This window comes from Trichoderma camerunense (assembly GCF_050948025.1).
Source record: "Trichoderma camerunense strain CBS 138272 chromosome Unknown V8C40scaffold_6, whole genome shotgun sequence".
NCBI classification, from domain to species: Eukaryota; Fungi; Ascomycota; class Sordariomycetes; order Hypocreales; family Hypocreaceae; genus Trichoderma; species Trichoderma camerunense.
The window spans coordinates 1,043,824-1,069,819 of record NW_028145364.1 but is presented as its reverse complement, the minus strand read 5'-3'; the positions used below and the strand labels follow the sequence as shown (position 1 = coordinate 1,069,819).

General features: G+C 49.3%; 6 protein-coding genes across 6 annotated transcripts; 2 read left to right on the top strand and 4 right to left on the bottom strand.

Moving 5' to 3' along the window:
* Nucleotides 1-141: 141 nt before the first annotated feature.
* V8C40DRAFT_241157 (uncharacterized protein) lies at nt 142-1,057 on the bottom strand. The gene is made up of 4 exons (XM_083214960.1): nt 912-1,057; nt 822-853; nt 662-743; nt 142-598 (listed from the first exon to the last, which is right to left on the bottom strand). Exons 1-4 carry the CDS (start codon nt 1,005-1,007, stop codon nt 572-574), a joined length of 237 nt encoding a protein of 78 aa, XP_083074939.1. The 5' UTR covers nt 1,008-1,057; the 3' UTR covers nt 142-571.
* A 189-nt stretch (nt 1,058-1,246) lies between these two features.
* Nucleotides 1,247-2,550, top strand: V8C40DRAFT_241154 (tubulin-binding prefolding complex subunit GIM3). Its single transcript, XM_083214959.1, has 5 exons — nt 1,247-1,331; nt 1,386-1,511; nt 1,565-1,632; nt 1,695-2,363; nt 2,431-2,550. Exons 1-4 carry the CDS (start codon nt 1,305-1,307, stop codon nt 1,885-1,887), a joined length of 414 nt encoding a protein of 137 aa, XP_083074938.1. The 5' UTR covers nt 1,247-1,304; the 3' UTR covers nt 1,888-2,363; nt 2,431-2,550.
* Nucleotides 2,551-2,619: 69 nt separating this feature from the next.
* On the bottom strand, nt 2,620-5,392 carry V8C40DRAFT_286409 (uncharacterized protein; the record flags this gene model as incomplete). Its single annotated transcript, XM_083222530.1, has 2 exons — nt 2,620-4,130; nt 4,201-5,392. 2 exons carry the CDS (start codon nt 5,390-5,392, stop codon nt 2,620-2,622), a joined length of 2,703 nt encoding a protein of 900 aa, XP_083074937.1.
* Nucleotides 5,393-6,000: 608 nt separating this feature from the next.
* V8C40DRAFT_286407 (uncharacterized protein) lies at nt 6,001-7,753 on the bottom strand (the record flags this gene model as incomplete). Its single annotated transcript, XM_083222529.1, has 1 exon — nt 6,001-7,753. The coding sequence occupies one exon, from the start codon at nt 7,751-7,753 to the stop codon at nt 6,122-6,124; it is 1,632 nt and encodes a 543-aa protein (XP_083074936.1). The 3' UTR covers nt 6,001-6,121.
* A 6,471-nt stretch (nt 7,754-14,224) lies between these two features.
* V8C40DRAFT_191542 (fungal specific transcription factor domain-containing protein) lies at nt 14,225-16,788 on the top strand. The gene is made up of 5 exons (XM_083211861.1): nt 14,225-14,444; nt 14,513-14,630; nt 14,693-15,246; nt 15,312-15,936; nt 16,052-16,788. Exons 2-5 carry the CDS (start codon nt 14,517-14,519, stop codon nt 16,715-16,717), a joined length of 1,959 nt encoding a protein of 652 aa, XP_083074935.1. The 5' UTR covers nt 14,225-14,444; nt 14,513-14,516; the 3' UTR covers nt 16,718-16,788.
* Nucleotides 16,789-17,787: 999 nt separating this feature from the next.
* V8C40DRAFT_191514 (uncharacterized protein) lies at nt 17,788-19,177 on the bottom strand. The gene is made up of 2 exons (XM_083211860.1): nt 19,088-19,177; nt 17,788-18,757 (listed from the first exon to the last, which is right to left on the bottom strand). The coding sequence occupies exon 2, from the start codon at nt 18,695-18,697 to the stop codon at nt 18,032-18,034; it is 666 nt and encodes a 221-aa protein (XP_083074934.1). The 5' UTR covers nt 18,698-18,757; nt 19,088-19,177; the 3' UTR covers nt 17,788-18,031.
* Nucleotides 19,178-25,996: the final 6,819 nt, after the last annotated feature.

Sequence of the window (25,996 nt, the reverse complement as noted above, 5' to 3'; positions counted from 1 at the left end):
AGCAAACGGAGCCTGTTTGTTGACGTTCTCTCGCTCAATGCATCCTCACGTGCTCTCCAATTGTCGGGTCAACCAAGTAAACACGGCGGGATATGAGGCACCATTCCGCACCAGTGACTCCATAGGTGCATGTAGCCAGAGTGTAGTTGGGCCCGACTCCTGAATTGTCACAGCCTTGGGTTCAGTTGTCTTTCCATTTGTTATATCACTAAAGATGTCCTATCGCTGCTACTTTCAGCCTCTATTATAGGTATGTACAATGTTTTACCAGCAGTTTTCCGTCACAATTCTTCATCAAAATCGTATCCCATGTGCATGGATTAGAGCCTCATGGTAAGGTTCCGTCTCTCTACAGCCGGTAGCCTCAAGATAGAGAGCACGCCGTTTCATTACGGACCCGGGTTTTGGCAAAAGGGGCTGATTCTTTGAGGCTTACCATGGCCCACCTAAGCTTTCCCATGAGACATCGGCATCTGCAGCCATTGTAACATGTAGAAGCCAAGCTTCAGCCACAAAGCATCTCAATCGCAAAGCAGCCATGCCCCATGATTCTTTTCATAGGGAACCAAGGTCAGCCTTTGAACTTGGCCAAAGCATCCTATTCGTCGTATTAGTCTGTGTAGTGTGTGTAGCTTTCAGTCATGGATTTCAGGAAGCATACTCGAGTTGCCTTTCTCACGCTCCGAGCAGTTAATCCACGTTCTCCCGACTGTTTTGCATGAATGGCGGCCTCTTTGACTAATCTGTGCGACAATGTCAACCTTCGAACCTCAATTACAGGCTCGCTCTGTAGCTGCCAACTGTCCAAAATAAAGACACACCTGTTCATAAACAAAACGTAGTTGAGATAGATCTAGTGATGTTGTTAGTGCCGCATCTACTAATGGGAAACGCGTCACCCAGGACCATACCGTGATATCGGTGTTTTTTCTAATGCTCATGCCCGCATGCGCCTTGACAATCTTCTTCAAGGTAGCCTTGGGGTAAGGCTTTTTGCCCGCCACCATGGTGGCCGTCTGGTTTCGCTTTTTGGCGCCTCGCTATGCAGATGCAGATGTCATGATTGTTGTCTCAACAGCGCGTCTCCCAAATCCGTTAGTGACTGGTGTTCCGGCACTTACTTTCCAATTGGACATACGGTGCATATTTGGTACAAGCACTGTAAATTACACACAGTGACCCCACCATAGTTTCATACCCCACCATTTCCTCAGGGCCAGTTTCGTACCAGATAATCGTTGCTTTGACCTGTATAAGGCAGTCTATCAGAGAGAATCGAGACCGGTCTCGACATCATTGCAACCATGGCTTCAATAATGCAGCGCCGCATGGTATGTCGAATGATTCTTCTATGCAACGCGCCACGACTTACAGCTCTGTTTTAGCTCTCCAAGGAGGACGAAGCCGCAGACGAGGTCGAGGTTCGACGAGAAGACCAGGACAAGATCAACAGGTTCAGTCGGCTACACCAGCGAGAGCTTGCCTTGAAGGAGGAGCTGCAGCTCAAGAGCGTATGGAACACGGAATGCAACACACGGGGACATGGCTGACAATTGCGCTGCAGAAAGAAAAAGAAGAGCTGGATGACATCTCCACCGAACTCGAGCTTGCAGACGAGGATGAAAAGATACAGTGCGCTTTGATAATGACGATGTGAATGCAGGCATGGCTTGGCTGACCTGTGGTTTCCCTAGATACAAAATCGGCGACGCCTTTTTCCACCTCCCCCTTGAACAAGCACAAGAGATGCTTAGCACCGCAACAACGAGAATAGATGAAGAGACCGAAAAGCTGGAGGAGAAGCTTGGCACCATCGAAGACGAGATGTCACAGCTCAAGGTCGAGCTTTATGCAAGATTCGGCAAGCAAATCAACCTGGAGACGTGATGAGACACGCGACATCGAGCCAACAAAACTCCTTTCACCACCGAGACTGCTCTATACTCGCGCACGACAACGCGGCGGCTACTGTTGTATATTTATATGCTGGTCCGCAACTCGAAGGAAAACATCCGATTATGCCAAAATAATACGAACCAAAGTTATACTAGAATAATCAGTGGAGCAGTGCAAGGATAATCTTCAACTCATACATCGTAGGTGGCGAGTGTTATTCACTTAGAGGTCTTCTACAAACAAATGTTATTACATGGCGAATATATCATGGTTTCTCCTCCAAAAAAAAAAAAAAAAAAAAAAAAAAAGAACGCCAGCGCAATCGTTTATTTGTGCCTCTAGATTAAAGCATGTGGTAAATGAATGACAAGGCATTGAGCCTATTGATGTCATCTGGGAATCTGTTGGGAGGACTAAGCATCGCAAAGTACTTGACTGTGGTAGAGTGCGACATATGACGGTCTATGGTATGTTCTCAATAGTTGACCAAGGCTAGCTAGTGATATTATACAAGCGGTCTTTAACATATTCTAGGCCATTTTCTTTTTTTCATCTGCTGCATGCAGTTCAAGAAGAGTCTCGTGCCAATCAATGTGATAGCGCATATCCATCTCTTCATAGTATTCTTGCTAATATACTTCAAATCAGGGTAACAGAAACCGCAATCACGCTCTGAACCTGACTTCCCCGTGTAGAATTTGTACTCGTGCTGTCCGTTTCCTGCTAAGCTCTAAGATTGCCCAAGCTAAGAGATTGTGCCATGGATTGGCCAGTGCAGGCTAAAGACGGCTTCCTGTTTGTCGGTACATCCAATGCTGATTTCCAATGTCGAAGAGCCCGCATCTCGCTGGAGGCCGATGTTGAATCAGTCCCTTCGGGGTTGCTATCTTTTTCTTCCTCGAATGACAGCCTTCTCCATGGTTGTATAGGGACGCTTTTCATCAATTCATCTATTTCGTGGTGACTCTGGCTGGACTCGTCAACTGGCTTCTGCGCCTCCAGTTCCGTAGCAACCCCGCCAGCTTCTTTCGAATATTCAAGATCAATGGCATTTTCAAGCTTCACCACAGGTGGCCGGTGGGCTAATTCAGCAGGTAGGTACTGCTTTGAAAATGTGGTGCCATATTCAACCGCCCCTTTTGATGCAAAGTTTTGGTGCTCACTTATGATAGTTGGCGTATCCATTCTCACGGTCTTGTGCCCTAAGCGCTTTTCATTTTCATCATATCCTCGCTGGTTTTCTGGAATTTGAAAAAATTGAGCTTGATTCTCATTGTCGTGGGAAGGCAAAAGCTTCTTCAACCCAGACTTCACAGCCTTTCCGATCTTGCCAGCTCGAAAGCGTGATGTTGGCTCCGAAAGGGAACCATTATCAGCCAAATTCCTGTCTCCATCTATCTGTTGTTGATGGAGATTGGCGTTCCTCATTCTTTCTTCACAAGCTTGGAGGGTGTGTGGCTGTAGGGGGGGTATCTTGGTCAGTCGTTTAGCGGTCTTGGATGGTTGGCCGGGTTTTGGGGTAGAGTTGGGCGAAAATGTGCCTTGGAGATTGTTCGTCCATTGTTGGAGAATTCGACGTGAAGGACTTTGAGCTTCGTCCAATAAGAGCTCTGAGTGTGGTGTGAGTCTAGAGGTGTCAAAACCTCCTGACTGCCGTGATACGAATGAGTTCTGGTAATCATGTACGCGAGCAAGTGTGGTCGGGCTCAAGTCAATCGGCGAGAAAGAAGCTTCTTGTTTATTAAAAGGCGAAGATCCACCAGTAGGAGTCTCCAGTCGCAAAACATTCGATTCCTCGCGTCCAAGAGCCAATGAGCTTCTTTCAGTTGAGTAGTGTCTACTTTGCGTCGTACCAAGGCTATTGGAGCTGAATTTCGATCTCCTTGGGACGGAAAGATTCATTTTTGCGATGAATGATCGGCGGCTCGAGCCAATAGAACCTTGATGAAACTCTTCCTTGAAGCGGCTGCCGAAGTTCAAGGATGGCTTCTTACGAGACAGAGCGTCACCAAGCCTTGTCCCAATCGTCTGCATCTTGACGTCTCGTTGCCGAATCCTCACAGCACTAGAGTAGACTAAAGATGGTCCATCGACAGAAGCCTGTGCTGTAGGACAATTGATCTGAGTAGTGCTAGCATCATTATCGGAGCACAGGATGTTCTCTTCCGCTGTGGCATATGAGCTCATTCCTTCGGATGCATGGTTGCTTCTAATGACAGAGAAGTTGCCTCTCCCTTTGATGTCCTTCATTAATAATGTACAGCACACGATGGAGAAATGAAACAAGGTAGAGAATACACTCACAGCTAAAGGGCGAAAGCTCAAGGCTTTCTAAATCCTCTGCACTAAGATGATGTAAATTGGATTGAGACCGATCCGGGCTGGGCTGGAAGCTGGGAAGAACCGAAGGATAGTCGGAAGAGCTGGGGTCAACGGGTCTTGATATAGCAATATCCAAGGTATCAGGCTTCAAGAGCAGATTCCGGCCAAGCAAGGTAGCATTAGCCTCGCTTTGCACACGGTTATTGGACAAGCTTGATTCGAATGATACACTCTCGAACGAATTCTTTCGATCGTGAAGCTCTTCCGCATCAGTGACTCGACAACGAGTCGGAAATAGAGCCTCTACGGTACTATCGATCCCGCCAAAGTCTTCCTGGGGTGAGGAAACTTGATTCCCAAGATTCCTATCATTCGTTTCGCTGCCTCCGGGGCGGACGGAGCTGCTTCGTGATTGCAAACCCTGGGCAGCAAGCCAGATGCCAAGAGCAGACTGTTCCTCCCAAGCATGAGCACCATGGCGAATATCGAACTCGTTATCCGCACCCAAAAAGCGTCCTAGACGAGGCACATTGACCGAGCATCCTGTCAACTTTTGTGATGTAGAGCTGTGTGTACTGGGTGGCCGTAAAGGGTGAGCTTGATCCCAGCTCTCCACGCCAGATAATGCCAGTGTAACAGGAGGTTTCAACACCCCGCCTTGATCTTGCGAGGAGTCACATGCTTCTTTATGGTGAGTCTCGGTAGATTGCGCATCTTGTGTCGGAGCCGGTTGTGTTGTATTCAGATGCGCGTCTGCAACTGTAAACTCCAAGGCATCCCTGGGACCAACTCTCGATTGCCCAGCGTCAATAAGGGGGGAAAGATAGCGAGTGCTGCGGTGAGACGTGCTGCTTGACTCGGCTTTGCTTTCTTCGTTCTTGAGCTCTTCTTGGATCCTCTGATGCCGAAATCGCCTGAGCTCGGCCCTTCGAGCAACCTCTTCTTGGCTGTGGCCCGCAGATGCTCGAGACCGGCGGTTTGGCTCGTTCTCATGAGAGATGTGACGTATCAACTTGGTTCGAACGATATTCAAGGCACTGCTTGTCTTTGTCAAAGGATTTTCTTCTTCTCCATCGCCATCAGAATCGTCCACCACCAGCTGTCCCAGCTCCGTTGGGTCTTCAGAGGGCAGCTCAGCTGGCAGCATCGACGCATCTCGAGACCGAATCGGCATTTCCACGAACTCACGCGATTGATCGAAGCAGCGTTGGATATCAGGGAGCCCCCACCGCATACGGTGCTCCTCTGGTGATTCAACCAAGTCAGCGTCTCCTGCAGGTTGTCTGCCTGGACGACGGAAGCCGCAGCAAAGGAGGATTGACATTCCGTGCAAATTATAGGCTGCCGAAGAGAGCGAATGGCAAACCCTCTAGTCCGTTAAATAAGTGTTGACTAAGAGCCTGAAAATGAGAAATCAAAAGGAATTGCGGTTGCTGGTATCAAGGTAGAGAGATAATAACGATCAGAACGGAGGCTCGCCTTTGATTATGAGTAGGCGAAAGCTGTATCTGGGGGGATGTGACTTGCTGAGGCTCAAAACAAACAGAGGCCGTAGTAACTGCCATTTTTTGGGTGCTTTGATCGACGCTCTCGAGGACAAGGCAAGAGACAATGAGATCCGAAAGAAAGAACCAAAGTTTTGCAGACAATTCATCGCTTAGCAGTAAAAAGGAGATAGATATCTTAGATAGAGAGAAGGAGAGAGGCCATTGGGGGAGGTGAAAAATACACGTACCCAAGTAAATCATCTCTGCGTGCTGAATTGACATCAATGCTAAAAACGTGCAAAACTATCTAATAAACGCCTCCCTCTAGTATTACGTCCCTGATATCACAATTCCCTCAATTACCCTAGGTAGTAAATAATACAAAATGTCAATACCTCAAAACGCGCTGCAAAGATTTAAACCAAGTCACCCACAAACCCAAGCTTTTCCCTGTTTTCATCGCAGATGCGAGCCCACTCCAGCAACAGCCGCCAAACATACAACGCCATATCCTCTCGTCTGAGAACCTTCTCTGCCCAGGCCTGGCCGGTTTCCGCAATGAATCGAGCAGCTTCATCGCCTCTGCCCCTCGGACCGTCGGCGAAAAAGTTGAGGACCGAATACAAATCTTGAAACGTGTTGTCGAAAGGCGCAAAGTGCATCCAGGGAATAAGTCGGTCGTCATGCCACTCGGCGTATACCGTCGCCTTGAGCGGCATGCTGGTTGATCGCAGAAAGCCGCGATATCGAGCGCTGAAGGAATTGCCGTCGACATCGGGGAGAAACTTGTAGCCGTATTGTTCTTTCATGGGAACGCGCTCTACCTCGTGATAGTATGGCTCGAGAAAGGCGCATGCGTCGGGAGGGCAAAGCTTGACGAAGCCGGCATTGGCATTTTCGTTGAGCCAGGCTCCAACTTGTCCCTGAGATAGATGCTCGCTGTTATAGAGCCGTCGCGACGGCATTTCGAATGTCGGAGATCGTTCGTTGCGGTGCTCCATCTCGCTGACAGTTGTGCCGTTGAGCATTTGGATGAGCCTGTGACGGTGGAAGTGTTGCCACATATCTTCGCCAGCACGACCGCCGGAAGCTTCTCCTCGCCAGACAATGCCGTCTTTTTTGTGTTTCCACGAGACTCCATGGTCTTCACCTCCGGCGTAGAACTCGTCGTTGACCAAGTACATTGCTCCCGGGATAAGGATCTCATTGTTCGCCATAAGCTTCGAGCCGCCAAACAACGGAATCAGCTCCTCCGTAGAGGACAGGCTGACGGGCTTGACAAAGGTACCATGTAACTGGCGCAAGTGTGGCTGTATGCAAGGATCCATGGCTGCTGTCCAGTTTCGAACGAAGCCTTTGTAAGAGTATGATGGGTTCCATTCGTTAGGAATGCTCGCGGGGGTGGTAAAATCCGTCACACTTTGGACGCCGTAAGCAGGTGTATCTGGGCCGCACGTCTTGACGAACAAGTCCCAGTATGAAGCATCGTCAAATGAATGCCATTTAGGATCGTACGGCTCCAATTTGGCATCATCAATACGCTTCAAGCCCTTGAACTGGGTGGTAACTTCTTTAGTAGGAGTGATTTTCCTGCTCTCTTGTTCTTTTTGTCGGAGTTTTGTGATTTCATCGAAAGGGACGAGGATTCGAGATTCGTCCATGTAGTTGATGGGCATGTCGACGTCAGGCAAGTGTTCAGCAAACTCACTGACGAGTTCCGTCCAGAGCTGCAGCCAGATCACTCTCCCTTCGACGTCTCCTACACCTTCGGCCGTTCCATTTCGCACTTTGACAACGTGGAACCAAGAATTGGCTCGCTTGGCGATTGTCTCTGTGTCAAGGGACCAAAAGGGGGCCAAGTCGGTATAGATGCGATCGAAGAAGTCTTCGACAATGATTGCGTTGTTTTCGAGCGCGCCTGCGACCCATTTGTCGAAGCCTGGCGGCGGGTGTCTTCCTCTTTGCTCTCGATACCTAGCAGCAGCGCTTGTAATATTGTCACTGCGTTTTTCCATTAAGTCCTCATGATGGGCTTTGGCTTCGACCATAAGCTTCAAGATGGGATGCTCTATCCAGGAAGCAAATGACCCCTGATTCCCCAAGATGACCAAAGGGCGTCGAGGTTCTAAGTCGGGCCATAGTCTATAGGTTGTAAACAAAAAAGCAACCACAAACAAAAGAATTAAAACTTTTACAGCAGCCTTTGGGTATAAACCCAGCCGCTTTCGAACATCGAACATAGAAAGGATTGGAAAGGGGAACGACCCAAAACGTCACAGTTGGCGAGTAGCCAGAGGAGGAACAAAAGCAGAATACAACCTCCCAAGGAGAAGAGGTACCCAAGTTTCACGTTCTACATGTCTAACTGAGCCAGGGGGTACATTGACTGTAATTGGCTTACGCGGCTATAAGGATAGAGATGATGGCAAGTGTGGAATTAGTCCGTCAATACGAATTTGTTGGATGGGTGTTGTGGATGCTTGAAGAAGGCTTGGCGAGGCAAGCTTCGGAGTAAATAGGCGGCAGAATGCTTTTGCCAGGGTGTGATAATGTTAAATTATGCATCTATCTTTGCAGCATTTGCATGAAACGGGGTAAAGATTGTCAACACCAGTAGTCAAGAATCCATATCGAGTAATTTATGGCCCATCTGGGTACGCTTCCCATGGAAGGCGGCGAAGAATATGCAGTTACACAAACACTAGCTTACTGTTATCAACAAGGATGAAGACAAATGTCGGTCTCTGGGTGAAAATTAAAGTGAACACGCGTACTCTGACATGTTAGATCAGAAGCAGTTTGGCGTCAGATGCACTTCTCTTGCGGAACTTTCCGTGACAATTACCATTTAGAGAGCCTCTCTCCAACTATTTAAAGAGCCAATCGCCCCTTGGTTCAGGAAATGGGTTTAGCTGAGCTCTGCGTGAGTTTGAGGGAGTTTCAGTCTACTCCATACTCGGTAACTTTAATCATTATTATTCTGACAAGTCAATCCTTCGACGAGTTGAGAGCAGCCGCTTGTCAAAGATAGCGTTTGTTAGCTCATGTCTAGTTTCGGAGAACTGTTCCGGGAAGAGATTTTAAGTAAAATGATGCTTTGCCACTATAATTTTTAGCACATAAACAGAATTAGAGAGGGTGAAAACTTGTTCTTCTCGTAGCCTTTCACCTTGACTTCAACTTTTCCCATCAACAGAGCCGTTTCTACACAGTTCTCAAATTAGAATACGCGTACTTCTGATTACGGATTGACGACAAATCATTAGTACATATTTCCGAGCACTGTCCCAGAACAGATTAGCTGCCAATTCGTGCCGTGGCGGTGCCAGGATAAATTCTGCCGCCCTTGGTCGCGATTCTTACGGAAGTCGGATATACTCCCGGGCCGCTTTTTGGAGGATAAAAGGCAGCAAACCAATGGTTATAAGTGTAAGTGAACCCCCCGAAATCCACCATACTCCGTGGGCAATTGTTTGCGAGTTGAAGCGGGAAAAATAAGACGCTCCGACCCCTAGTTAGTCACATGAAAATAAGCATATTCGTTATAAGAATAAAGCTGTGTCAATAACATCAAAATCGTAAGTTGATTGGAAGTCAGGGCGACACTCTAGTTCAAAGCACTGGTACAAAGCGCAATAAAAATGCCCTCCACAACGAAGTAATATAAGAAACTTCGACATCTATTTAAAGCACTGAACAGCCATTGCGAATACTGGTGTCGATGAGTATTCCCTCCTTTTCCACTGACCCGTCACTTCGTCCGAACGGTGCTCCAGTCACGGTCGAATTATAAGACTCTATTGGTGCAATTACGACTGTTGCAGGTTTTGTCGTCGACATCCATGACATAACCCAAATTAGTAACTCCCCGTTCAAATGCCTAATCCAGCCAAATCCGAGGCCAATCTAGCCGCTTGAAGTGACTCGAGTCAGACCAACGTGTGACTAAGCCATGATACAACGGCCAATCAAATGAGCCCCTTACCACCGTAACCACCTGTATCACCGAATCGACCGCGGACGAAGCTTTTCTCATGGGTTTAAATGCAAATACAACGTTGACTTCTAAATAAGGTGGCTATGTTGACTGCAGCCGGGCAAATCACACTAATTGAACATGAGGCCCTTGGCCAATGTAGTCGATTTAAACCCCCTTCGGCATTTCTGCAGCCTTATTTACCTGGTGGATGCCCTATTAATAGTTATTCTATATCTCCCCGTTCACCGAAGCCAACTCATCTCAATCTTCTATTAGTTTCCTTTTCTCTCTTCTTTGTTCAAAAGTAGAGGCATTGAGACATGTTGGCCTATATCCCACGGCGCTTTCCGTTGAAGCTACCGGCATTTCATCGTGGTAATTCGACATAGGCCACGAACAGGCTAGCCTTGAAGCTGGTCAAGATCACTGGAAGAGACTCAATGATGGGTTTAGATCAGAAAGAGAGTCCCTGGTGATTCAGTATATCGGAAGACTTTTGCACTAGATTGGAGGATATTCTGAAATCTCGACTTCTTACATAACCCAGCCTAGTCGGCCTTGCGTTCCTATGATCTGCTTCTTCACCATCTTCAGGTGCATCAAAATTGGCTTATCATGCCAATATCCAAGCTAATTCAAGCTAAGCCACCCCAGAACGCAAGGCTTTGCTTTATTCCCTCGAGTCAGCTGCATGGTTGACTCAGTTGCATACCATGGAAAGCATAAAGGCGCAAGGGAGACTGATTCAAAGGGCTTTAAGCCTTGGTCAGATGTGAGACATCAATGTCTAATGGCCACTGGCTCCTTTATCCTATTAGATGCTTTGGAATGCGTTTTTAAGCCTTTTCGGCTCGTTAGTTGAACCGTTGATTCGGGCAACTTAGTGCGTGCGCAATGTAGCCTTTCACTATATAGGTAGAGGTCTATGCGAACTGGACGTATTTGAGAATGCCTAAGCACCTCGTACTCTCATCGCATCACAGGCTCCCATATTGAGAGAGAAAGCAGGCTGGAACATCAAGTTTGTCTCTGGTTGTTCAAATCTGTCCGTTGCTTCGCAGTGATTTGACTTCTTGCATCATATCTCGTACTCTCGCCAATGAAGGGACTTGTCTCCGCTCTGCATATCGCAGTGCTTACTCTCATCTGCACCGTCACCGCTATGGATGGAAAAACTTGCTTTACAATATGCTATCATCCAGCTTTAGAGAAGCAGTGCCCTGATGCGAACCTTGAATGCGTTTGCAAGAATCAAGAGTTTATATCGCTGCTCAATATGTGTATTCAGCGGACATGCCAGGAGTCTCTATGTGAGTTATTTCACTCTCTAAGCTTAGACAAGGTTCTCATAACCGTTTGACTAATTACAATATCCATGGCAGATGAGGCCGAAGCTATTCATGCTGATATGTGTCTTTGAACGCCGCTACCGAAAGTGGCTGGCTCATGTGTTGTTGAGATATGACAGGATGTAGTCATCATGTTACATCCGTTGGCTGTCTGGAGACCTTGGCATTAATGTATTTTTACTTCCTATCTAATTTTCTGGAGCAATACGAGAATGAATCATGAACGAAACAGTCATTTGTCTCTTATTTGACATTTGTTCTAACGAGAGCCCCAGGGGCACCGGGAGAACTCAAACAGATGAAGCTCATGCTTGGGATGCAAGTGACAGTCTCTTGACGGCAGGGAGACGCGTGCTAGTACAAGTAGCATCGCCATACCTTGGTACTTAGTAGTAATTTCCGGGGAGAAAGAAGATTGTCGCGAAAGGGGCGCGGCACTCGCGCGAACCACCTTGTTTTGCCCTGTTGTCGTAATTCCAGTTTTGGCGTCTTGATGTGTCATATGGCCCAGGGTACTCTGTAGACTCGTACACAAGCTTCACGGGATACGGAATATTAGATTGCATGCTGACAAAAACGAGGTGTGTTCGAGAATCTTCAAACCCCAGTTGTTGATCTCGACAAGATCCCAACAAACAGTGCAAAGAAGAGAAGAGATCCATTCTCGAAAATATGCCCCTTGCCAAATGTGGCCGACGCCGATAATCATTACAGGCAGCTGCATTCTAGTCACCTTCCGCGCTAGGGCAAAAGCACAAGTGCCTTGAGATGCCCCTCAAGTACCTTGCAACGGCACAAGAGGTGCTATACATAGGAACATTCTACCTCGCAGTTACCAGAACAGGGTCGTACAGTACTTGTGCTGTGTCTTTCGTAGCCAATGAGATCTTACAAACGCGCGACAGGTGAGCATATAAGCACGGGGAGATAAGATGTACCAGGTAAGTCGCAGCTACAGACGACGTGGGTGACGCGTTGTACTGCATCGTACTCGTATAATCGAACAGACGCCTGAGTAAGTACCTACACTTGCGACAGTAAACAGGCGTTCAAAGGTTCCGCCTCTACTGATTTCGTGATCAATGCACTGAACCGCCATTGGGTCAATAACAAGATGCATCGCCGGCCGTTTGACATGGAAACAGACAAGCTTCGTTGTAGGTCAATCAATCCATCGTCATAGGGCTTATGCCGAGGTCGCGAACCGAACTATTTACGGGTCCCGCGAGTCAAGCTAACCAAGCGCAAGGGAAAATAGGAATCGCAAATTGCTGACATACAAGAGCTAAAATGCTGGCAAAATACTAGGGAAGAAAAGAACTTTGTAAAAGGGAAAAAGAAAAAAAAGGAGAAGTGGAGAGGCCAAATACCACATTATTCCCGCCTCCGATACATCCGATTAGTAGACGTTTTGTATGACGTCCAGGAAGAGAATGGAAAGCTACCCACACTCTAATCCTCGTGGCTGGCGGCCTGAATCTCGGTGGCTTGGATAGGAGCTCTTGGGAGGGAGCACGAGATTCTACGTATCGTCGGCAAGTGACGGCGTTGATTGCGCGCAGATTGGCCTCGCTGAACGTCTAAATACCGCCGTTGTGGTGCCAGGGCCTCCGCGCGAGAACCCCCCAAATACGACTGGTCGTGGAGAAGCAGGGCTCGAAGATGCTGCCTCCGCGCACATTCTGCTTACCTCAGAGGGTAGGATAGGATATCCCTGGGAACGCTGATCGACTGGACGAGAGACGCCTCAAACCCTCGGCAGCTTATCACTACCAAGCACAAGCGCACAAGAACCCTCGCCGGCGCGCTACCACGCCGTCTGGACCCTGGCGGCCTAGGTCATACAGATCGAGCGCTTCTGGACGTTCTGGGGAGGGCCCTGTTGGGAAAAAAAGAAAGGTGGGAAAGAAAGTGCCAAAAGTCATCATCAAACCAGGCTAACAGGCCGGGTTTAAGGGCTTGCTTGGTGCCAAGTAGCAGCGAGTGCCGACTTGCCAGGGCGACGCTACGACTCCACGACTCCACGACTCCCCCGAGAGCCAAAGGAAGCGGCCGCAATGCGGATTAATTTGCTAGCAATAGCAAGCCTTTATTAGTCCCGGGCTTGAGGGCCGCCATCCTTGCTCACGTTGACTTCGTCCGTCGCCATCATTAGCCCACTTCGTGCGTGGCGCGCCACCTCGTCGCACCGTGACGACGATTCTCAGCCGCTTGAGATTTGCTGCCAAGTCTGGAGTAGCATTCCCATTGCTTTCTTCTCCCGCCATTCTCCGTGGCGGCCTGTCTTGGCTCCACGGGCCTCGCGCGAGAGCCGAGGAACCCATCCACTGGCCAGCCTCAGCCAGCCCCATCTGCAGCTTGTTCTCTGCCCATTCGCCGACTGGCTGGGTCCTTCGGGGGGGAGACACGGGGAGAAACCTCGTCTTTCAACTCCGGTCACGTCTTGATTGCCTGTGGCCTCTTCATCTTCGCATCCTTCGCCTATCTCATGCTACTCCTATCCCTCAGACGGGTAGATGGAGTCGCCTCAGCCGCACGACGCAGAAGGCTCTGTGCCGCCACCACACAGCTCTTCCGCATCTCTGTCACCTCCAAATAAGCGCCGACGGACTACGACAACTAACGGTGACTGTTGTCGCACTTGCAGATTACGGAAGGTAGGGAAAGATTCTTTGTTGTTTTCGCATCATCGTCGCAAGGCGCAGCGTGGTAGGCATATGTCTCGCGCTGGGCTCTAATCCTGTTCATTCATTATGTTTCCACGTCCGTATTTTGTTCTGTATGCTGCACAGCCAGATACCTTTTTACGACACAAGCGTTCATTCTGTTTGTTGTGTTGCCGGTGTTGCGATTCTTCTATCTCTTCTGTTGCGTTCCTAGGACTGACAAAGAGGCTTTCCCTCCTTTCCAGGTCAAATGTACCGGAAACCCTGGAAATGGACCTTGCAGCAACTGCTCTAGACTAGAGCTCACTTGTAGCTTTGCTGCATCTCCTGGCGCTTCCGAGGAAGGTAAATTACCAAGGCTCGCAACAAGTTCAATCTTAGGGGATTTCTGACAGCTAGATCCAGAAAGAGTTTCTAGAACAACACCTTCATCCAGCCATACAGAAGCAGGTACGCTGAGGAAAAGAGCACAGAGGGCGTGCAGTCAGTGTCATACGCATAAAACGAAGTGCTCTGGAGACCTGCCCAGGTGTAAAAGATGCGAAGCTGCCAACCTAGTCTGCGAATATACTCCTACCAGGAGGCGGTTCACCAATGTTCGTTTCAACAGTCCAAAAGCTGAGGACCAAGCCCCTTCTACTTTGCAACCCCTCAAGTTGGAAGAAAACACAGCCCTCAGCCCCACGAGCAGCAATAGTACCAGCGTTCCATCTTACATCCTCGAAACATCGAATCTTCAGGCCGAGTACGCGTTTCTCCCCCTTGTTACGGTAAAGAAAAATTGTATCCAGCGGCTAACGGTAAATGATTCAGGGACATGCTACTCAGAAAAGATATCATTCTCACCCACTTGGATGCTTATTTTGAATATTTGTACATGATGCCAAGCTTAGGCTTTTTGCACCCCGAAGTCACCTACCGAGACGTCCAGGTATGAGGGCCACCATGGCGTGCCAAGTGACTACCAGAATCACCTAACATGCTTGTCCTTAGGAAAACAGATTCCCTCCTGCTCAAGCAGCGGCCGTGTGCTCCGTTACGAGTTTCTTCGTAAATCCTGGCCTGGCCGGCCGGGAGTTTGCAAGAAAATGCAGCCAGCAAGTCGAAATGCATATTTACCGCAACATCTACAAGTTTTCTGAGAGCGCCCTCTTTTTGTTCGCCCTTAATATTCTATTCAACATTCTGGACGGTTCGCACGCAAAAGTGTGGCAATGCTTTGGTGTGGCCTCGAGACTTATGATAGGCCTGCAGCTGAACTGGGATGTCACATCACGCCACTCTACCTTTATTCAACAGGAATGTCTTCGACGCATTGCCTGGCAGCTTTTCAGCCTTGACCGCCTATTAGCAGGTGGATATGAAGAGTACATATCTTGTCGAGCCGAGAATATGAAGATTAGGCTGCCCTGCAATGAAGCTGCTTTTAGGGAGAATCGACCGGTGGTTGCGGAGAGGCTTCATGACAGGCCTTCGCGCTGCTCACCGGCTCTGGGCCTACACGGAATCCAAATCCTTCTTGTCGATCTTCGGCACCGCATACAAGTGTAAGTCTCGCCCCTCTCCCGGAAGAGCCGTCAACAACTAGGTCAGAGTACTTACAAGATGGTAGATCGACAAAAAAGCTAGCATTGCCTTCTGGAACAGCCATTGCGGCCCTGGAGCCATCAAAGGTTATGGAGGATATCGCTGCGTTGCAGAGCGAGCTGACTAGGTTCCATGTTTCCATACACGACGAGCTACGACTGACTGACCAGAGCATGTCTCGATATGCTGCCTCAGACCAGTGGAGAGGGTACTGTTTCTTCCATACGCACATGGCCGTGAGCCACATCGACCTCTATCGATTCTCATTGCCGGGCCCCCGAAATCAATCCTCGATAGAAATCCTTCGGAAACTTCCTCCGGACTTTATTGCTCGGTGTCAAAAGCAGGCCGTCGCCCACGCCATGAGTCTAGCTCGATTTTTGGAAGCCATCAAGATCGAGACGGACAGGATGCCAAACCCCGGAACTCCTAAACTGGTTGGCGATTACTCGGTTGCACACATGTCCACTCAGTGTATTCGAGTGTTGCTTATCGCTCTGCAATACAAACTGTACGAAAACCTGATGGATACTACAGCACCGGTGTGGAGAGGCGCCGAGACTAGCGAGGGTCAGATCAAGTCGCTGATCGGCACCATCATGGAGATAACCGAGGCATGGGGCGAGATATTCGACATGGCCAAGCAAGCTGTATGTTGTGTTTTGACTATACTTCGTCCCCCTCCCCCTTTCCCCTTTTCCTTTCCATATTTATTTCTGTCTCATTCTATGACTACTGTAACTAGCATTCTAACAAATGATATAGCATGACTGTAACAAGGCAATGGTGGAAGAGTTTTACAAGAACGGGAGGATACTCGATCGAGGTAACGCTGCCATTAACACCGGACAAGAGCCAACCGAGGACAAATTTCTATTTGGATCGGATGTTTTTATTGAGCGAATGAGCATCCCTGACATGAAAGATGAACAGAGGAGCCGAGCCGCGAACATGCCCGTGTCCGACTGGTGGATGGGCCCTTCAACGACCCAGCAAGCATCGTCCAAGAGTGCGTCACCGCTGATGATGCCATATTCTACCCCAGAATCGAGCTATGACGGTGACCACGGACCGCCCGGCGTCCCCCTGTTCCTCGCTCAAGCGCGCAACGTATCCCTGGGCATCAGCGACATCTACGACGCGGAGACGGCGGTCGGCATGCAGCCGTCCGACATGCTGGCCATGATGCCCAACAACTACCAGATGATGCAGACAGAGGTCCTGAGCGGACAGGGCGGCATGCCCATGTTAAGGATAGACGACGCCATCCCCAACCAGGCCATGTTTCGACAGCAGGACGTCCCGCCCGTCCAGCCGCAGCACTTCATCCCGACGCAGCAGGGCATCATGATGAATGGATATGTGCCGCCGCCGTACCCTGGTAGCCATACCAGTACGCCTCCGTATCCACAGCAAAACGGCTTCAATTAAGACAAGAAGGAGAGAGAAAAACGGGAGAATTCTTTGGGAGTTTTTGAGATGTTGATCATATGATAAAGCGTCGGTGTTTAGGGCGTTTTTGGTTTTATAAAATGCCCCTTTTGGAAAATGAAGACGGGGCATTGTGTTATAGCTAGGGGTTTCTACCGTTACATGTGTGCGAGACTGCACGTTGGATTGGACAATGGCGTGGCAGTTTATGTTGATGAGAGTTGGCGTGTGTTGTGCATAACTCGGTTGTATGTACTGCAATGGCCGATATATACGATGAAGAAGGCGAAGGATTTGGGAAGCGGCAGCAACCCTCCTGCTTGGAATAGTGTGTGGAAATGCCGCGCGATATATACATTAATGCTGTCATGAAGGGATTTCTCTGTGAGCATATAACAGGAGTCCTTCATATTCGCGAATACTATATATTCTGATGAAATCGTATATCCTATGATATCAGTCTAACATCGTGATATACTGACTCAATAGATATGGTCGCAATGACAAAGACAAACCCCGCTTGTAAAGGCATAATTCTTGATTATACACTATGAAATATCCTATACAGCTATATCACAAAAGAGCCATATCTTCAGTTCTTTCATCAAGATGGCCAGTCTCGCTATGTACTAAGGTCTTGTGTCCAGTTCCCCCCCTTTTTATTCCTCCGCTCCATAAACCTTCCCTCCCGCCCCCCTTTCTTACTATAAAACCGCCCTTTTTATGTGCTTCTAAGACAACCAGCCCAATAGAACAATACCAAGCCAATCCCAGCTTGGTGCCGCCCTTCCTCCACAAATCCCTTAATGAGGGCAGAAGATCGTAGTATTGGCGCGGAGGAGAAGCATTGAAAAAAATAGCCCCACAGGGGAGAGAGAATTGACAGAATAGTAGACCCAATCATGGCAGCTGTGTACGATATATAAAAAAAAACAGAACTTGAAGTAACCGCTGCATAAACTGTAACCCCTCACATGTAGTTGCGCCATGTGCTTATCTATATGTCATAAGATCCGCTAGGGAGAGAAATGAAATAACCTTCCTCGGAGAAGAAAGATACCGGGACTCGAGAATACCGAAAAGAAGATTATGAAAAGAAGAACGAATAGAGAAACATGGTATCGAGAATTTTGAGTGTCCAAGACTTGGTATCCAAAGGAAGTCGTTACACAGAGGATCGTTAAGTCTAGGTAAGAGCGTAGTGGAGGTGAATTTTTTTATGTCGTCGTGTATTTTTTTTTTCTGCTTTTGTAGGCATGGCCTGGGATGTGGTAGGAGATTCGATGGACGAAGAACAATTATCAATTAGCTACTTCAGTAGTGGTCGAAGTAGGAGTGGTCCTTCTCCTTGAGGCCACCGATCTTGTCCATGTCGACGGAGTAAAACTGGCCCTTGGCTTCCTTTTCGTAAGCGGGCAGCTCTTCGTCATGCATGGGCTCAAGGCCGACTGTGGCATTTTCTCCAACACGAACGACGACAACTCGGCCACTCTTCCGGCGACCTTGCTCGTCCTGCTCATCAGGGAAAGTGATGTGGATCTCGGGAACATTGTCGGGGGAGTGAGGTGGTGAGCCGGGGGTCCGCAGCATGGGCTGGCCATCACGGCTGATGAAAAGAACGCTGGAGCGACCATTGTGCGTGGTCTCAATGGTGAGGCCTCGGTGGTTCTTGACATCGTTGTAAGAGGGTAGAATAGGCTCCTGGGTCTCCGGGTTCTGCAGCTGTCGCTTCTGGCGAACTCGGCGAAGCACAAGCAGGATAGACACAAGGATGAGAATAAAGAAGGCAATGCCGAGCACGATCAACAAGGCGTTGATGACCGTGTCGGAGCCGCTGTCAGAGTCATCGCCTCGAGCGAAGACTTTCAGGGGACCGATCTGGCCTGCAGGACGGATCTTGTTGGCGATTTGAGAAACCGAGCGGGCTACATCGAAGTGAGCCTCGTCGACGGATCGCCGCATCATAGTGAGTGAAGGCATATTGGGCAAAATGTCCCAAGTATTTTGGTTGCGTTCAAGAGTGAATGAATGGATGGTTAGCTAATGAGGCGTCATGGTCAGCATATTGTTTCAAGATATGTTGTACTACAGAGCGAGTCCAGCCAAATGATGACCCGGGATATATAGAGGCGGAAACAGCGGCAGATGACGACAAGCAGAATCTCTTCTTTTCTCTCTCTCTTCATCTGTCTCTCATGATGATCGATGGGGACGTCACTGCCATTTCACAGCTGTGATCGGACGCACAGACAAACATCGCGACGTTCCAAGGAGGGGTTGGCGCAGCAGATCCCCCAGCCTCTTCCCAAACGTCACACCATTCCCCGTGTCCATGCCATTGTGTGTCTCTGCGAAACAGGTGCAACTCACATAATTTTTTCTTCCCCTTAGGCAGGTTTGTCCGCAGGATTGCTAGCAAACGCTTGAAGCCGGCTGAGCTGCGAGACAGAAGAAGAAAAAAGGAATGTATATCGTAGTCGTCGTTTGTTGGTTAGAAAAGGAGTGGTGAAGAACGCGTTATAGTCAATGAGAAAGGACCGGACGGATGCACAGCTAAAAGAATGAAGCCTGTGCAATCCAAAAGGAGAGTCTTCGGATGAAGAGAGAGAAGTCAGAAAAAAGAAGGTAACGGCAGCAGAGAGGGACAATGAACGTAGAGACGCCTCTCTCTCCCGGTAAGAGATGTAAGTTTTTTTTGTTTCTGGCCAGCGACGATGGTTGAAGCAGGACGAGAAAGATCAACTGGCAGCCAAACGGGGGGAGGTTGAAGGTCAATCCTCGCTCTACCTGGGCGCGGGTCCCGCTGTGGCAGCGAGCGGCACAGGGCACTCAAGGCGCTACAGCATGCAGGACAGCGGCCTTGGAGTCCCCTAAGTGGTCCAGCCGAGCGGGGTTGCGCCTGTGGGAAATTACCTACAGCTCGAATTGGGCCACGGACCCGTCGTGCCCCTGACGCTTAGCACGGTTGCGGCCAATCAGGCGCCGCGCAGCCCTGCAGCCCATTTATAGCGCCGTTGAGCCCTGAGCGAGGTCGAAGCTAGGCGGGCCTCCCGAACGCCTCTAGCGGCAATCCATTGGACAACTGGGGTCCGTGTTTTGGTTAGCCAGCGGCGAGGTGACCTGGAAAGCCAATCCAATCTCCCCTGCCCTGCTCCATTTAGACGTGCATGCGGGAAGAAAAAGAAGCAAGAAGAAAAAAAGAAATAAAAATTGAAGAATAAGAAGAAAGGGCACGCGTTAAGATGCCGACTGGGGGAGAGGCCAGTCCTGATGCGGTAACGAGACTCTGCTTGTTGGAGATGCTGTTTACTTCAATATTGTACTAGCATCATTACTAGCTGTCGCTTTAGGTAGAGCCCGTCATACACCATCATCTCCTGCGCAGCCTGACTAAGACCAGACGACAAGGCACTGCTCGGCTAATGGGCAGACAAACACGCACACAGCACACACGCTCAACCTGACTTGTCAGTCGTACTCGTACGTTGCTGCGCCCATTGAAACAGGCGTTTCGAAGTGGCACGCGACAAAGCCGACGCAGAAGGGAGGCTTTCCCTTGTGGCCAAGTCGCACGCAAGGGCGGCGTCGTGTTTTGTTTGTCGCCCGCCTCCAGAAGTGTCAAAGTGTCGTGTCTCGGATATCTCCAGAGTGGGTGGATTGGGCTCGTTCCAGGGAAGCCGAGAGGTTTTCTCGCCTGGCGAGTCACGTGTCTGGTATTTTGCTATTGATGACTTCTCATACATGTATTCTTGCTCTTCGAACAGGATCGAATACCATTGCACTCAAAGGTAACCAGAACTGGAGGTGTTATGTTGGGATTCCATATCATGTATCTAAGAGATGCGCGACTGAAGACGTTATAACGCCTCTCCCTTTGTCATATTTTTCTATAATGTACTCACCTCAACTTTATAGCTTCAGACAGCTATCCCTTGAGCTTTGAGACCCAAATATTGCCCGCTGATTCAGATCACAGTACCTAGTCGCTTTTAGTGCCTCTGATGCCCTCTCCTCGGGTGCTAACCTATACAACACGGATATGAAGACGGAAAGTAATGGTGCTGGTGGTGAGGCTTTACATACGTACATATTGGTTGAAATAACATAAATATGATAGACTCCATCTGATGCGATACATCATAAATATCGCAGCATCTCTAAATAGTACTTGCAAAGTTGCGGGCTGCTGCTATTCAGCCAAGCATCAACGTCTAAAAAGCCTGTCCCAAGAACACCGTCAAAATAAACATGACAGAATGATACTCGTATTTGTCACTGGAGTTTAATGGGTTACAACTCCAGAGAACACTGGATGTTACAGTAGGTGCATGTGCAGGTTTTAGCAGCCTCAACTTAAAATCATGCGCAAACTCTCCCACCATCGGAGCGGTAGACCATGCAGCAGTTGCATGTAGTTACGATGCAACCACATCAACTCTCAACCCCCCAGCCAAAAACAGGGACTGCACGTCTAAGAGCATCGGTTGGCTCTCCGGGAACCAAAACCGAACTGATACGAGTACCGCCATAAACTCTTCGCATAATACCTCCCGAAACTAAACTCGGCGAATTCAGCATCCTAACTAGACATGGCATCATTCCCAACACCTTAGCTGGTCCCAAGCGAGCCCATTACCTAGCATCCTATTCCATCCCTTGCCAATGCCATGCCATCGCACCCATGTCATCGCATGCTCGTGGGAAACCTTGCCATCTTTCGCCGTGGACGCTTCTTGTCCCGCTCCCCCACAAGCACTTCTCCGACTTCTCGACATCCCTATTTCGGCTCAAGCTTTGTGGGACCGCACGACACTTGCATGGTTCACATCAACGACCAGCCGGACATCTATTCCAGAAGTTTGCTAGGCTTTAAATCCTTCAAGTTTTCAGATATAAACGGCTAGGAATGCCATGCAATGGGCTCATCGCATAACCAGCGGGAGTTTGACTCATGGCATACTGTATAGTCGAGATATAAGCAGCCAAACCTGTCCTGTTAACATCGTAATTGTATAGGTGTTAATTCTCTTGTGGCGGGCATAAATATCCCCTTTGGTCTGTGGCGATTTCGCCCTCTTCAAACGCAGCTGTTGGTTTCGTATTCCTCCTTCCGGCTTTGGACCGAATCGGGCAGTCTTGCATTCAGGCCGGAGAAGGCCCTTCGCTTATACATGCTGGCCACCGGATGCTCCCGATAGTATAACGAGTGCCTTGCTACCCAAAATTAGTGGCGTGATTCCAATAAGGTCTGCATATTCATATGCGCGCATGAGGCGTATCGGACTGTACATGCATGGGGGAGATGTGGCCGATACACGCTTCAACACTTTGATGCCATGTGATGTGGGACATGATAGGCCTGCATCCCGTCATACCCCAGAGCCGCAAATCACCATGGCAGGCAAACATTGAGGCATCAAGCGATTGCTGGCCCACTTTGGTGGCCTTAACCATACGAACACGTACCGACGAAGGTTTCCGTCCAATGGCGACCTTGCTCAGATGGCAGCATGGAAGCCCAAGCACAGATGCCTTACAGCAAGCATAAGAGCCTCAGAGCTGGATACACGTGGCGATTAGGTCACAAAGTTTTCGAGTCGCCGTGAAATCAGTCCAATGATAGAAAAGCTTAGGGTAGGCGAGGCAACGCTCAAAGCGCATGTCGATCCGAGTACACGTAGTGTCCGTGAATGAGGCAAGTTCTGGTCTGGTCCTAGAAACCCATCAGGCTAGCAGTCGCGCGGACGTTGCAGAGGATTTGCTACATGTAACTTGAATGTCATGTAGTACACACCTCAACATGCACATGTATCCTCCGCACGTGTCCCAGTACGGAGGACTCTGCCATGCTGATGGCCAGTTTTCAACCACGAGGGCGTCTCCCTTCTCATACATCAAAGGTGCATCATTCATGCATAACATCCTCTCTACTGCGTCTGAATCAACCGAGCCACTCTCGTTTGTAAAGAGAGGGAGAGGAAGGCAGAGGAGCATAGGCCAGGGTTGACAACAGACCCGCCCGAGTTACACGCAGTCAAGATCTCCCGCAGTCGCAATAGCCCCATAGCGTAGCTGAGACTGCGTCTCGCTTCCTCGCTGCTCTCATGTGTCAACGTATTCTCGTGAGACTCACACTACAATACCATCGCTCTTGTGCAGATGAACATGGCTTTGATCCCGGTGGAGAGCGCTAGAACACCAGACATATTGTTAAATGGTCCTAGATAGCTCACAGATCTATTGGCTTTGCTAGGAAAGAACAAGTTCCATTAGTCTGCCGGATATCGGAATACCCCTTAGTCTCTGGAGACTTATTGCTTTGGGGGGTGAGGAGCTTGGTCGTAGGCTCAAAATGGGAGGGTTCAGTATGCTTCGTACAGACTAGGTCTGCTCATCCCTTCCCCCACTTCTCAACCCTTCTCCTATCGCGTACGGGGGATTCGTATCAAAGTAAGACACTCACCCATAAAAGGACAGAAAGAATCTTAGAGAAAGATGGTTTTAGTAACAATATCAGTTACTGCCATCGGGCTGCTTCTGAGCACCATGGAACTAAATGGATTTGATCGACCTTTGGTAACCTCGAGGGAGGGAGGGAAATCACCCGTTCAAACGCATGCCCCGTTGGGATAGGCAGGAATAAAACTGTTTCCCATCTTGAATGAAGCAGGCTTCCTCGTGTACGAAAAAGTGACCGGCGAGTGATGTGGCAGCGAGGAGTACTTGTAGCACAAGGCGCGGCATAAAGTGGGTAGACAACGACGTTGAGCGCCCCCTTTGTGTAACTTTAGACTCAGTCTGTGTACGCCTGCCTGGTACGTGGCTGTAGTTGCATTGTAAAGAATCTTGGAGTGGTAGGAGATGTCGGTTTTCGATTAGTATAATTCAATCACCTGGTGCGTTGGGCACTCGTTCTTCGCCTCGCTCAGCAGTCGGATCGATCCCACGGCTCGGGAGGCGTCAGAGTGGAATCCGAGCCGTGGAAACAACACGAAGTCGCTTTGTCTACTATAGGTAGGTAGGCAGATGCCTCGTATTTTGTAGCACACAATGCTCCGTAGCAGTTGTACTAGAATCAGATGATGAGTGAGAGACATGTAGGACGCCGCAGCGAAGTTATTGGTCGCGTGAGGCCGTGGGTGGGCCGCCCTGGACCAGAAATCAACACATCCAAACATCCAAGGCGACTTTACGGACGCGGCAGCGCAAAGACAGTCAAGTCAATTGAGACGCCGGTCGCTAGAGTGGCGATTTGCCATGTGCCTCCTGGATGAGGCAGTCCGTCATCTCAAGGTTGGGATCTGCATGCAGGCGAGAGGGATGTCAATCGCCTGGCTGATCAACATCCATTAAGTTGCTGAGCTTGATTGGACATGTCCAGTGTTAGCCCCAGTTAGCGGAGACTTCTGTATATTGATCTCAGGTCGGCCGCAAGCAGGGGTCCAGGCACATGACGATGCGCGCCGCTCGAATCAACTCCTTTTCCCGTCTTCCTTCTTCTTTCGATGTTTCTCATTGTCATTGTCCAAGCTGTTGGCATTGCACTGATCGGCACCTTTATGAGATACGAGATGAAAAGAAGTAAATATAGCAGGGTCCCTGTCAGTATTCCGTAAGAAGGAAGCAAATCGAGACACGGGTGGGACCGCATGGAACGGATTGTCGATATTACCCCGAACCATGTCTCCTTACAGAGTGCCGTCAACAAAGTCTAGGCGGGTCTCTCTCGGTAGTTGCGTCCACTTTCTCAACTGCCTATTCGTCCCCTCGGGGTTGACTTTGGTCCTTTTGGCCTGGTACGTGTACTGTATTGTGTCAAGTGTGTATTCCTGGACATGCTCTTTGAGCTTCTGCTAGCAGCGACCCTTGCAGGCATCTACAGCTAGTAGATACCTGTGGCATGGCTCTTCAAATCAGCTCGTGGCGGTGACAGTTCATGTAAGCTTGCGGCGCATTTGGCCGTCTTACTTCAGGACACATCAATGGCATAAACGTGGCTGTCTGTCGATCTGCAGTGCGGCGGATGAGAGCACTGGCCTTCCGAGCCCAGCGTTTCTTGTATGCTGTGCTGTGCTGTGCTGTGCCGTGTGTCTTCCGTCTCTGTCCGCCAGGCAATAATTGCAGGTGATGTGTCTTGTATTCGTCGGCGTTACATCGCTTTGAAAATAGGAAGAAGGCATTCAGTTCAATTGGATAAAACAGTAGGTAAGGAATACAACTAATGGAGTGATAGAAGGAAAGAAAGAGATAAATACAAATCAAATGTACTTCACGTGGCCCAGATTGTTTACTGTCCATATCATGAATATTTATTCCGGGCAGGTACCTCTATACCAGCTGCCTTGTAGGGACACCTGTCAGTGATCTTTGTCCACTTCATCTTATCACGACTCAACATAGTCAATACATGGGAACTATAGACTGACTTGCCCATCTCACAAATGGCCGGCCCTAGTGCTGCACCGTCACCCCTCCAATTCTAGCAGCGTAGCATCGATATACTTGATTGCTAGGTTGGGCCTCCACTTGCTTGCTTTGGTGCTGGGCCAATTCGTGCCGAATGGCGCAAGCTTCACGGGAGCTGAATTGGTGGTGGTATTGATTGTTCGGGCTGTATCGTACTCTACTGACCGAGGATTGGAGTCTACAGTACGGCATACGGAAGTGGCATGCCATTGATGCACCCTACTATCGATCAATGCTTCGGAATCTGCCAGCACCCTTCTTTGGCCCCTCTCCCAGGCCAACGCCCGGCCCAATCACTCGTCCCGTCACGACATGTTTCGTAACGCCATTTGCGCTGTGCGACAACCCTCTGAGCTGTAGCAGATGGGCCGAAGAGATAGAGTGCCACGGTGAGCCCTTGTGAGCGCTGCTGCTCGGCTTGTGCCCTCCATGTCTGTGTCTGTCCTCATGCTTCCATTGCTTGCTTGCGTGCTTGCTAGGCCGCTATTTCAACGCGCTCAGGGTCCCAACACACTTCCGTACCAACCAAGTATTGCGCCAGGCAGTGACAGAAGGGGACTGGACTGGCAGGATCAGAACCAAGGCCATAATCAAAATCAGAATCAGAGCCAGAGCCAGAATAGAAGCCATTTCAATTTCAATCCCGTCTTGCCTCCCTGTTGACACATTCCTTACCCATTCCCATCCCTACGCCTCCTGTGATTCGAGGGCACGTCGGCCATTGACACGATCCTCGCCCAGGTTTGCTACATCTACATTCCGACCCAGCATTTCTGCGCATTGGACTCACCTCCTCGCCTCAGTACGGCCGAC